This window comes from Heterodontus francisci, chromosome 3, assembly GCF_036365525.1.
Source record: "Heterodontus francisci isolate sHetFra1 chromosome 3, sHetFra1.hap1, whole genome shotgun sequence".
In the NCBI taxonomy this organism is placed as follows: domain Eukaryota; kingdom Metazoa; phylum Chordata; class Chondrichthyes; order Heterodontiformes; family Heterodontidae; genus Heterodontus; species Heterodontus francisci.
The window spans coordinates 11,166,758-11,180,192 of NC_090373.1; the positions used below are offsets into that span (position 1 = coordinate 11,166,758).

Below are 13,435 nucleotides of genomic sequence, written 5' to 3' on the forward strand. Positions count from 1 at the left end.
AAATAGGCAGAATGATGACAGAAGAAACCGAATACAAAAAGTGTAGATTTTCACATGTAGGATAGCAAAATGGGTAACACACCAACTCTATGAATGGATTTGAAATAGATAAGAATAGAGGTGAAAAAACGTAGGAGTTTTAATAGTCTGAACGCCAACATGCTTAATCAATGCAGAGCAGCAATCAATAAAGAAGTAGTTGTGATCAGTGCTCTACTGAGACTAGACCTCGAGTACTGTGCCCATTTCTGGCCACAGAAAGATAAAGGAAACATTGAAGCCCTGGATGTAGTGCAAGAGGGCCGTTTCTCAGTCTTAGAGGTCTGTTATGAGGAATGAATGGAGAAAGTTGGGCTCATCAGACTTGAAATGTGATGTCCTAGGGGTGATCTTTTAGAGGTATACAATATTATAAATACTATTAAAAATGTAAAGTTCCAAAAGTACTTTAAATTCAATAATGAGAGAAAATAAAGGGTCACAGTTTTAAACTAGCAAAAAGGCAAATTTAGGATCAACAGGAAGTTTATCTTCACACAAACAGCAAGCCTCTCGGATAGAATACTGGAAGTGAAAACCATATAATTATTTAAAAAGCAATTGGATGCTTTATTCTGGATGGATGAATGAGTTGGGCTGAATGGTATTCCTCATTCATAATTATCTTGCAAAATCTATACTAAAGTTATATGTCAAGCACTCCTAATTTTGTGCATTACCATTCTGTGAAACAGTCATTCTGACAGGTGTATACGTTTACCGTTAGATGAAGAGTTTTGTAAGCTCCAAATCCCCGTATCTCTATATACGGCATAACAGATGCACTTAAGGAAATTTGTTTTGTTCTGACTTTCTGTGGGCTCCACCACAGGAGGCCCATTAATATTTACAACTATGCAGAAACAACATATACATGCCAGAATCCTGCTTTTTGTAATAAATTTAAAAAAAAATCTCTAACTTAAAGAAATTCTCTAACATTTCAACAACCTGATTTAATTAAATCATCACTCATTTATTTTAGGTGAATTACAGAAAAAAGTCCATCCTTCGATATATCTGATTAGTTCAAAAGAACCACACAACTGCTAAATCTGAGCTCTGATTGGCTAACCAAGAGAGCAAACTTGTGACCAATCAGATCCAAGGCTCTCATTCCGCACCAAACTGAAAACATGAGTAAATTGAAACAACTCTTAGTTCTTTGAAAATTGTAACTGAAAGCAGAGCTAAGTAAGTTGAGTTAGCTAGACATTTAAAAGTTCAATTTGAAGTCCTGGGCCCCGTCAAACTTGCGACTCACTTATGAGCAAGCCAAGTTGCAAGTGTCTGATTTTTTGGTCGACTGCAATTCAAAATTTTTATAAAATATCTATGAGAAATCAACTAGTGTGCTTGTTTTGGAAAAAAAAGCAGTTTACCTGATTCCTCTCTGACATAAGGAACTCTATTTGGGTTCCTGGCAATCCAAGTTCAATGTAGGTTTTTACCAAACGTAGATCTGCGCTGTTCCCTAAAAACAGGCAAGTGAAACATGAACATTTTTGTTTTAAATTGACAGGGGTTTTCCTTAAAGTACAAAATTCAGTTTTTTTTAAACGTATGTTTAATATTAAGCTTGCTCCAAGTGGACATTACCGCTGTAGCTTTAGGAAATCTGCAGATTTACCAGCATAATTTAAACTACATTAACAGGGCATTTTTCTTCAGTAGTAAAGAAACCATATTGCATTCTGCACCATTTAAGAAAAAGTTTGTGAAGGAAAGCAGAAGATTAGCTAAATCAAACAAATGAAGATTTTCCATTTTCTTCACTGCACATTGTTCTATCTAAACAGTCCAATATAATTGATTCTCATTATGGTTCGTAATATTCAGCACCATTTTTTGTTTGCAGTCTCAGATTAGACAAATTTCAAGGTTACTACGGCATGTTGTTCCATAGACTCCAGCTTCTCAAGAATTCTTAATGAATTCTGAACCTTGGCTATAATATCTGGAGATTACAGGTGCACCAAGATCCATTTAATTATATGACATTTATGCTCTTCCAAGTCACCAGCTCTACATTGAAATTGGCAAAGGATTTGAATGTTTCTGTTGGCCCTTTCCCAGTATGACAATGATTCTTGGTGTCATGGAAAACCTTAAAGCAGGGAAAGATTAATTTACTGAAGGAGGAAATGGTTCTTTGGAATAATTAGTCCATTAGTAAAATAGTGCTCTTATTTCAACAATTGTATGAAAGAAATGGACAACTCCTCTTCCTGAAGCAACTCAGCCCAAGCCACAAGTTACTTGGTTACTGACAATAGATTAAAAATCACAACACCAAACTGGCAAAGCATGAGGCCACTACAGAGCATGTTACACAATGAAATTTGCAGTTTTCAGCTTTTGTATAAAAGCAGATTTACAATTACCACACATCTCTAAAGCATTTAATTAAAGACCCATTATACAAAAGCTTCTCTAATGTGTTAACTATTTTAAACCAGGATGTTGCCTTTTGTCTTTTGTGCAACATGATCATTTAGATTAATTTATTCATAAAAGGTTGCAACCAAATACTCAATAATTGGGGGAGAAAAAAAATGTTAACTTTGAAATTTAAGTGTTTATGTTGACTGTGTTTAACCCATTAATATTTGTTTCCAAGGTCAATATTAACTTACATCTAAAAAATTTAGCAGAAAGCCCTTCAGCGGGCAATATTCTGTGCGAGCTGTAGTTTCCCAACAGATCCAGGGAAAATCTCCTTGGGTTGACCAGTTTTACTTTCAGCTCCTGTGCTATGATGTTATAAATACTACAGTATTTTTATCTACTTAAACATCAGGAACAATTTTATTCTTGCAATATTAATGCTGTAAGTTACTAATAACACAATTTTAAATTAAAATGAAATCCAAATATTTCAACCCCACTCACTCAGACATCCCAATTTTTCCATTCTTATTTTTCTCTCTCCTATCTGGTCACCATATTGCTGTTTTTGGGACCCTGCTGTGCACAAATTGGCCACTGTGTTTCCTACATTACAATAGTGACTACCCTCAAGTATTTAATTTGTTGTAAAGCACTTTGTGATGCCCTGAGACCTTGATAGGTGTTATATAAACTAATCAAACTCAAAGAGGTTCAAAATAAACCCCTAGTTCCGAATGATTACATCCATGCATTCGAAAAGAATCTAGGGAAGAGATAGCAGTGGCACTATTACACATAATTAATACATTGTTAGGAAAAAGGTGTAGTGCCACAGGATGGTTGAATAGCTAACATTATACCTATATTTAAGAAGGAGATAAAACATGTGCAGGAAGCTACAGACTAGCCAGGTTATCAGTAGTAGGAAAAGTAATGGAATACCTACTAAGGGAGAAAATAGAATATCTAGAAAATAAAATTACAATAATGATTAGGCAGCATGGATTTCAAAAGGGAAACAATGAATTCTTAGAAAAAGTAACAGAGAGAGTAGATCAGGGTAACGCATCAGACATAATATATCTAGACTTCCAAAATGCCTTTGATAAGGTACCACATAATAGACTAATGAATAAGGTCAGAGCATGCGGAGCCAAGGGGCAATTAGCAGAATGGATAATTAGCTGGCTGAAAGACAGAAAGCAGAGAGTAGCAATAAAGAGTAGCAATTGAAAGTGGCAGAAATTATTAAGTGCAGTTCCATAAGCTATTAGTAGTGAGATCATTGTTCACAATTTATATGAATATTTAGACTTAGAAATCAAAAACACAATTTCTAAATTTGCAGAAAACATGAAATTGAGAGGGATAGTCAACACTAAGCAGGACTGCAACAATTAATATACTTGAAGAATGGGCATATAATTGGAAAATGAACTTCAACAGGTAAATATTACATTTTGCTTAAGAAAAATTAGGTCACACATTACTTGATCGAGCAGCAAAGGGATCTGGGAATACAAATGCACGAATCAGGTCAATAAGGCCCAAAGAAAAGCAAACCAAGCACTAGGATTTATTTCTAGAGGGATAGAATTGAGAAGTAATGCTAAACTTGTATAGAACCTTGGTTAGACCATGCTTCAATTACTGAGCGCAGTGCTGGTTGCCATATTATAAAAAGATATACAGATACTGAAGAGGGTGTAAAAAAAAGACTTACAATGATTATACCAGAACTGCAAGATTATACCTATTAGGAAAGGATGAACAGGTTGGGACTCTCCTCAAGAGAGAAAGCTGAGGGATGATCTAATCAAGGTCTTTGAAATTATGAAAGGTTTTGATATGGTACACAGATAAGTGTTTCCACTTGCAGGGAAGACCAAAACTAGAGGCCATCAATATAAGATGGTCTCCAAGAAATCAAAAAGGGAGTTCATAAGAAATGTCTTTACCCAGTGTGTGATGAGAATGTGGAACTTACAAGGAATGTTTGAGGCGAATAGTGCAGATGCATTTAAGGGGAAGCTAGTTACAAGGGAGAAGGGAGTAGAGGATTATACTGATAGTTAGAAGAAGGATGGAGGGAAGCTTGAGTAGAACATAAATGCCAGCATGGACTGGTTGGGCTGAAAGATTTGTTTCCATGCTGGATATTCTATATAATTCCATACAATATAAATACAAGTTCTTTCTTTTGTACATATGCAAACAGCAGTTTTATAATGGTTGCTAAAAAGTATACAATGAGACCCAGGAATGGCACTTCTTTCTTTGCGACGGTGGCCTGGAGTTTCTGTGAAGCTGCATTGGTTTTTGTCAGGGCAATTCATCCGAAATCAGCAAATCCAACATAAAAGATCGTGGAATTTCAATTGCATTTTTGTCCAGAGATATCAAGTTTCTGTGATCTTTTGCACTAGTTTAAAACATTGAATTAATCACCATGGAAAGTTTCTGCTAATTGTGCCCATTTGCAGGCCTCCGAGGAGGCTCTTGAAACTGACTACTGTAGCCCAATATAACTAGCAAAATACTGCAAATGCTGGAAAAAGTCATTTTCAGTTATGCAATAATTGGCTTACTCACAGGTGGTGGACTAAATACTCATTAAACCCATTTTCAGCTGTGTTAATCAAACTGCACCAAGTTACCCTCTTAATTATATCAAGGAATATTTTTTAATGCAAATTTTAAAAAAAATACGCCTAAAATGCTACCCAATTGCACTGGTTCATGGCAGATTTTACATTTGATGATATGCAAATAAATTTGAGCAGAAACTTTAAAAAAAACTTGCCAAAACTTGCACAATTTTGGGTGTAATTTGCACCAGATCACTATTTGCACCCAAAGCAGGAACTCCAGGCAATGATTTGTATGCTCAGCATGGTACTACTCCAAACCATCAATTTAGGAATTTACATGCATAATCCCATATCCGAGAGTGGCAAAGGGCACTGGCACACCAGCATGCCTCCTTATTTAGTTGCACAAACACATTAAATTAAATGTTTGGGAAATTGTTATTTTCTTTCCACAGTAATATACAATATAAAGATTATCAAAAATCATAAATAATAAATGAAGTAAATCATTTTTGTTTAGCTATTAGACGACCCTTTGACATGCATACCATAATTGTCTGCATTTGCTATCTATCAAAAAGTGAGCTTGAAATATGGCAAAAGTACACCTGCATCAACATACACCTAAGAGACTACACCCAAGAGGGCAGGATTTAAACCAATGCTGAAGATTATCTGCTTTTTTGGTTAAACTGACCTTTAAGGAGGGCATTGCCTAGTACTTGGTCAAACTTTTATTTAGCACAGCCCAATAAATATACTGCTACATTAACTGAAAGTATTATGCGGAATAAATTGTTTCATGATTAGAACATGATATTATTGATATATATATATAGCAAGACCAAACTTTACTAAGTCTCTCTCACATACAGCCTGAATGCATGTAAATACATGGAAAGCAAATTCTGTGATGACAAAAGAATTCCCATAAAGTTGCAGAAACTTGAATTTAATTCAAAAAAAATTTGAATAAAGATGAGAACTACCTCAGGTAAAAAAAATTCTTATTTCCACAAATGCACTGACTGATACAAGGGCTGATACGAGTATATTAATGACCCTCAAGTCCAAGCAATTCTGCACTTTATTCTGAGACCCATTTTTACTTGTGTTAAATATTTAACATGTTACTTGTTTTCCCCACGTTTGCACAAGAAATGAGTAACTTTTTTTGTTCAAGGATAATGGGCTGAATTTTTACCAGCCCCTTGACGTCGGGGATCGTGGCAAGGGGGCCCAGAACATACCTCCGGGAGAGGCCTGCCATGGCCATTGACGCCAGGAAGGCCCTGCCCCATATTACTGGCAGCAGCAAGGCCTCGTGGTGGCCTTGCTCGGCGACCGGAACCTCATTTAAATATGGAAATAGATGTTAATTAATGAGTAAATACTTATCTCGTCACAACGTCCGCCCCGCTCTGATATTCCGGCCAGTTGCCTTCGGAACTCCGAATGGAGATCTGAGGCGGAACATTAGTGGGGAGGGGGGAAAAGTTAGGTTTTCAGGGCCGGGGTGGGGGGGGCGGGGAGCAGGAAAAACTCTTGCGATTGGTGGAGGGGATGGTGGGAAGGGGGTGAAGGTGAAAGTTAAAAAAGTTTGGGGGGGCGGCGGGGCAAGGTCGGGATCAGAACATCAGTTTCTTGGGGGGGGGGGGGGGAAAAGAGGGCAACTAATAACGTTTTTACTCCTTGGGGGACGGGTGGGAGAGGGGATTGAAATTGTCAATAAAGTTATCAATTTAATTTTTCATGTCCTGCAACTTTAAAAATGTAAATCAAACTGAAGGGCTGGACCCCCTTTAAAAATGGTGCCGGCGCTTGCGTGATGCCATTGCCGGGGGCAGAGTGCCTGCCCCCTTTACGTCATTGGGGGCGGTCAGACCACCCTGGCCATCTGTGGCGCACATCTCGTGCATGCGCCACACTGTTTTGAAAGATTGCCGCCAACACGGCGGTGAGCTGGAACAATTCAGCCCAATGTGTGCAGAATAGAATATCTAACCTTACTCTCTTAAATTTTCAAAATCAATATTTTCTCCCTTGAAAGAGAATAACTGATTACTAAATTGTCATTTTGGATTTCCTTTTGTATCATAGAGTTGCTCCAAATCAGGTTTGTACAGGCAACCATGAGTGGGTAACCCTGCATACAGGTTGATCTGGAAACGCCCAAGCTAAAAAAAAGAATTAGTATCAATGAGGTGCTGCTAAGCTTTCTGGATCAATTGTGTGATGCACGAAGGTGGTGTAATGTGGATGAATAAAACGGAATGCATACTGCAACAGGAAAACAAAACAAGTACACCATGAATGACAGCCCATTCAAAAAGATAAGTAGAAAATAATTACTTTCAAACTAAAAGTTTACAGGCAACACAAAGCTACTAATAAGACATGCTGTGCATTATAAGGATATTCCATTACATGAGAACAAGTTAGTCAATCATTGGTGAAGCTACAGTTGAAACAGTAGGCTGGATTTTAAGAACCTGCTGCCGATCTTGGCGGCGAGCTCATAAAATGGTGGCCTGCCTGCGTGGACCACATGCCGAAGAGCCGCTGCAATCTCCTGCGCGGCGGCTCATTAGCATGCCCATATCAGCCCGCTGCCATCAGCCCGCTGCCACCCCCCCCCCACCCAATCACGTGAAGGGGGCAGGCTGAGAGACGCCAGGAATAGCGTCAGCTGACAAGTCGGCAGGTGCTGGTGCCATATTTAAATGGCAGTCAACCCTGCATGCAACCTCTTGCACATTTAAACCTTTGCTGCTGGAGCTGACCAGCCAGCAGTGATGCCTGAAGAGCCCCATCTGCCAAGGAACTACCCTTGCAAGAGATGTCAGAGGTGCGAGGAAGGGTGGCCCCATAGTTCAATGATGCCTCTCTGCTCACTCTCCTCCAGGCTACAAGGGAAAGGCGGGAGGTTCTTTTCCCCAGTAATGGTAAGAAGAGGTCCTCCCGCCTGACCAAGGAAGCCAGGACAGAGATCGCAGAGGAGGTAAGCTGCCATGGAGTCATCTGCTGAAACTGGGTGCTGTGCCACAAGAGGGTGAACATGCGCTCGGCAAAGGTAAGTGGCACTTTGAAATAAAAACAAAAAATGCTGGCAACACTCAGCAGGTCTGACAGCATTGTGAGAGAGAAGCAACGTTAACGTTTCAGGTCTGTAACCTTTCATCAGAACTTGTCTTACTCGTAAATGAGCCGCCACGACCACCACCCCGCCTCTGCCACGACCCCCCGACATCTGGGGACTGGTAAAATCCAGCCCACTATCCTTGAACAAAAAAGTAACTCATTTCTTGTGCAAATGTGGGGAAAACAAGTAACGTTAAATATTTGACACAAGTAAAACAAGTAAGTGGCACTTTGTTGTACGGCTCCATTTGACCTGGGTGTCTGCACACAGAGTGGCAACATGGGTGCCACTGCCATGTCAAAGACAGGAAGGTCGGGAAAGGAATATTGATGCCACATGAGTGGCTGCAGGTGTGAAAGAACTCACTCTCATTTGCTGCTTAGAGGATGGCATCTACATGACAGGCTGAGTCCATTTGACAGACTAAGCTTTCCCCACCTTTGGTTTTACCGCCCCTGTTGTGACATGCGTCATGTTGTTGTTTGGCAATGTTCAATATCTGCATCCTTGCTTTTCTAGGCAAAGAGGGCCCACAATAGTCGGGAGGTGTCCAGGACCAGTGGAGGGGTGCCAGAGATGAGACCGCTGACAGAGGCTGAGGAGAAGCCCCTCGAGTTAGCTGGCAGCCAGGGAGGACACGCCATTTTGGACGTGGAGTTTGGGGTCCCGGGTGAACATACAGCTCTTTGACAAACATGATGATTACTCATAACATTTTATTTTTGGAGACAATGTTGTCATAATCATGACATGTGCACCACAAAAACTAAAACTGTGCTCTTCACATTATATCTTGCAGGGCGACACTCTGAGTCAACATTGGAGGCCCTGGAGACTTCCAGCACCTCTGAGGAAGAGAAGTGTCCCATGACATTCCTGCACCAGACATGCATCCTAACAGCTGTCTGAGGCTGATAAAGGCAACACCTCTGAAAGTCGAAGGACTGTGGGTGCCTAGGCCCATGCTGAGCCCCAGGCTGATTATGATTCACTGGTGTCGACAGCACAGGGCATGCTGGAGTTGCAGGGAGAGGTAAGGCAACATCTGGTGGAGATACCACAGGCCATGTGCAGCTTTGAGCGGACGATGGGGGAGTCCGTCCATGTCATGACAGCTGCCATGTCCCAGACATGTGAGCGCATGGCTTCCTCCAGCGAAAAGGTTGGTGACCCTCATGGAGAGCCAGATTCCAATGACCCACGCTGACCTGCAAACGCTTGCCTTGGCCATGAACTTGACGCAGCAGTGGCTAGGCGAGAGAGGGACCAGGGGCCTGGAGTGTGTTTCTGCTCCTGGTCTTCTCGGGAGAGCAGCGAGGTTCCTACGAGCCTTGAGAGAGAGGCGAGCCTGCATGCCACACCTGGGGTCCCCCCCTCAGGACGATTCCACTGTGGGCACCAGCTCCTCAGCCCCTCTGCCGGGGAGTCCAGCTCCAGAAGCCACAACGTCTGAGGACTGTCCTGCACAGGTGCAGGAGGCCCTCAGGCAGCCGGGGCCCTCCAGGCCTCAGGCACCCAGAGGACGACCACCCAAGTCATCCAAATCCAAAGGGGGTCCTGATCAGCAGCCTCCCTCTAGTCAAGCTGCTGGTGCAGAAGAAGTGGCACTGCGAAGGAGCATCCGCAAACGTTTCAAAAAGAAGCCGTGACACAAATGGGTTTTCATGTGTGACACGGCTGTGCATTAATTCCTTCTCACTAAATATGCTTTTCTAACATGTGTCTCCTTTTTACTGCGTGAAAGACGCATGCCAGCATGTATCGATCATGTCTCCTCCCATTACATCATTGACCTGACAGAACTGCCAATGTACGGAATAAAATCATTGCCATGCTAGTATGCATGATGTGGCACTGCACGGATGCAGTCACATGGGCAATGGCTCAGTCAGTTACTGCAAGTAATGGTGGAGACATAGATGCAGAAGACTGCAGAGCAGATGAAGGACAGTGGTGTGTGTCATGAGGAGCATATGGTGCACTTCACGGATTGTGGAAGCGCTCAGCAATAAGGTGTTGTCGTGCATCCATTGCTCGCTGCTTGCCATGTGTGTGCTGCATCGATGCTCTCTGCCTTCCCATGCATGTATGTTGCTATAAGCCCTCTGTGTCCTCATCATCTGAGGATGTCTCCTGCTCCAGTCTCTCATCAACCTGCAAGGGACTCCCCCCTCTATTGCAAAGTTGTGCAGAGCACAGCATACAGCAGCGATATGCACAAGCCTTTCTGGTGCACACTGTAGTGCCCAACACGATCTATCCAGGCAGCGGAATTGCATCTTCAGCATGCCAATGGCCTGCTCGATAGTAGCTCCTGTCGAGCCGTGGCAGGCGTTGTATCACTCTTCGGCATCACTGGGGTTTCTCACCAGCGACAGGAGCCATGTCTGCGAGGAATAGCCCTTGTCTCCAAGAATCCACCCCTGGATCTGAGCCGGTACAGTGAAGAGCAGTGGCACCTGGGACTGGCACAGGATAAAGGAATCATGGCAGCTGCCTGGAAAGCGGGCACAGACTTGCATGAAGTGCTTCCTGTGGTCACATACTAGCTGCAAGTTGAGCGAGTAAAAGCCCTTTCTATTTAGTTATGCGGCTGGTTGCCCGTCTGGAGCCTTGATGGCCACATGTGTACAGTCTATGACCCATTGCACCTATGGGAATCCCACAATGGACCCAAATCCGAGGGCCCTCTGGGCCTGACTCTCAGGGTCCGTCCTGAAACGAACATAGTCACCAGCCCTTCAGTACAAGGCATCAGTGACCTCCTGATACAGTGGTGTACTGCTGACTGTGAAACCTCACATAAGTCGCTGGTGGATCCCTGGAATGAATCGGAGGCATAGAAGTTAAGAGCCACTGTAACTTTGTGGGCCACAGGCACAGAGTGTCCACCAAAGCCCGTGGGCTGCAGGTCATCATTCAGCAGTCCACAGAGATGTGTCATCGCCTCTCTGGTCATCTACAGTCATCCACTAGCGCTCCAACATCTGCAGGTATGTCATGCGTGGTCTGTAGACCCGCTGTCTTCTGTGGCCTCCAATGCACCTTGGTGGCTGCTGTTGCTCGCGTCTGGGAGCTTCCACGTGGGCTGCGCCTGCCTTTTGCTTCGGCCTCCAGCGGATATGACTCCTCACAGTACATGGATCAATAAAGACAGAGTGGACCATCCACATCTCTATGCTGGAGGTCAACTTGGTTCCTTCAGTAGGTCAATGGCACCTATCAGGGCAAAGAGTGATGTGAATTGCTGCTTCAGCTGCATTCCAGCATCACCTATATGGCATGGCATGCCATTGCCTATCTCAGCTTTAAATAAGAGCAGGGCAGCATGACCACAGTCATATTATTGCAGTTGCCTGGACTGGCCCACAAGCGACATGACCTTAAACTGGCTACCATTTGTGGCCCCCATGCCACATAAAGGAGTCATGGACTGCCATTGTTTCCCACCTCCCCCAAACATTCACAGGCGCAAAGCGGCCCCCTTTATGGAACAAGGGTACGGGGTACTTCCCTTCAAAACTGCAGAGTTGAGACCCCCTTCACAATCCACACAGGCTCAGAGGACTGTGCCGACAGCTTTTCACGGACATGAAAATGAAAGCACGTGAGTGCCACAGTCCAGCTGAAGATCGTGAACTGATGGCCGAATTGCAGCAGCATGCATAATATACGGTAAGCAGCTCTTTAAATATTCAAATCCAGGTACCATCGCTGAGTGGCGGGGGGACCGCCACGGAGCGTCGTGCCGGGCCCTCCTGGCGTCAAGCTCTGTGGCGGTCCTCTGCTGCAACCATCTTCCGGCCCCCCAACACGGAGCCCGACGTCACTGGTTTGGTAAAATCCAGCCCAGTGTATGGAATTTTGGTACTGCTTGATCAAAAAAAAAATCACTGCATTCTCAATGGTTCCAGAAGAGCATGATTCCAGGATTTAAGGCCCGATATTATGAGAACTTTCAGACTGAATTTAATTTCATTACCAAAAAAAAATGCCTGGCATCGTACAGGTTTCTAAAGAGCTAGAAGGAATACATGAAAGAAATTATCTTTACATTAATCTTTTCACTGGCTGATATTAAGAGCACCTATTCATCCTGTTTTTCTTTCCAAATAGGTTACCAGCCATTCCTCTCTGTTTATTTCCATCTCCCTTCCCTTTGTTCTGATGCTATTAAAATATTTAGCTTTCATTTTTTTCAGTTATGAAGGTCAGTGGCCAAAATATTAGCTTATCTGTTCTTTCCTCAAGATGTTATTTAACCTGTATTCTTCATTTTTTTTATTAGAATTAGAATTAGAATATTACAGCGCAGTACAGGCCCTTCGGCCCTCGATGTTGCGCCGATCATCTGACCTACACTATTCCATTTACATCCATATGTCTATCCAATGACCACTTAAATGCCCTTAAAGTTGGCGAGTCTACTACTGTTGCAGGCAGGGCGTTCCACGCCCCTACTACTCTCTGCGTAAAGAAACTACCTCTGACATCTGTCCTATATCTTTCACCCCTCAACTTAAAGCTATGTCCCCTCGTGTTTGCCATCCTCATCCGAGGAAAAAGACTCTCACTATCCACCCTATCTAACCCTCTGATTATCTTGTATGTCTCTATTAAGTCACCTCTCCTCCTCCTTCTCTCTAACGAAAACAACCCCAAGTCCCTCAGCCTTTCCTCGTAAGACCTTCCTTCCATACCAGGCAACATCCTAGTAAATCTCCTCTGCACCCTTTCCAAAGCTTCGACATCCTTCCTATAATGCGGTGACCAGAACTGCACGCAATACTCCAGGTGCGGCCTCACCAGAGTTTTGTACAGCTGCATCATGACCCCGTGGCTCTGAAACTCGATCCCCCTACTAATAAAGGCTAACACACCATATGCCTTCTTAACAGCCCTATTAACCTGGGTAGCAACTTTCAGGGATTTATGTACCTGGATACCAAGATCTCTCTGCTCATCTACACTACCAAGAATCTTCCCATTAGCCCAGTACTCTGCATTGCTGTTACTCCTTCCAAAGTGAATCACCTCACACTTCTCCGCATTAAACTCCATTTGCCATCTCTCAGCCCAGCTCTGCAGCCTATCTATGTCCCTCTGTACCCTACAACACCCTTCGACACTATCCACAACTCCACCGACCTTCGTGTCATCCGCAAATTTACTAACCCACCCTTCTACACCCTCATCCAGGTCGTTTATAAAAATGACAAACAGCAGTGGCCCCAAAACAGAACCTTGCGGTACACCACTAGTAACTAAACTC

The 13,435-nt window shown here is 43.1% G+C and overlaps 1 protein-coding gene across 7 annotated transcripts in view; it reads right to left on the reverse strand.

Annotated features, from left to right (window-relative positions):
• Positions 1-13,435, reverse strand: part of fam135a (family with sequence similarity 135 member A) — a 319,597-nt gene that overhangs the window by 41,081 nt on the left and 265,081 nt on the right. For 5 of the 7 annotated variants that reach the window (XM_068020133.1, XM_068020127.1, XM_068020126.1 and 2 more), the window contains one exon: positions 1,422-1,513. In XM_068020133.1, coding sequence (XP_067876234.1) covers positions 1,422-1,513 — 92 coding nt within the window. Of the gene's footprint in view, positions 1-1,421; positions 1,514-13,435 lie in introns of those variants that run through there. The other 2 variants (XR_010970367.1, XM_068020130.1) reach the window with 2 other exon arrangements.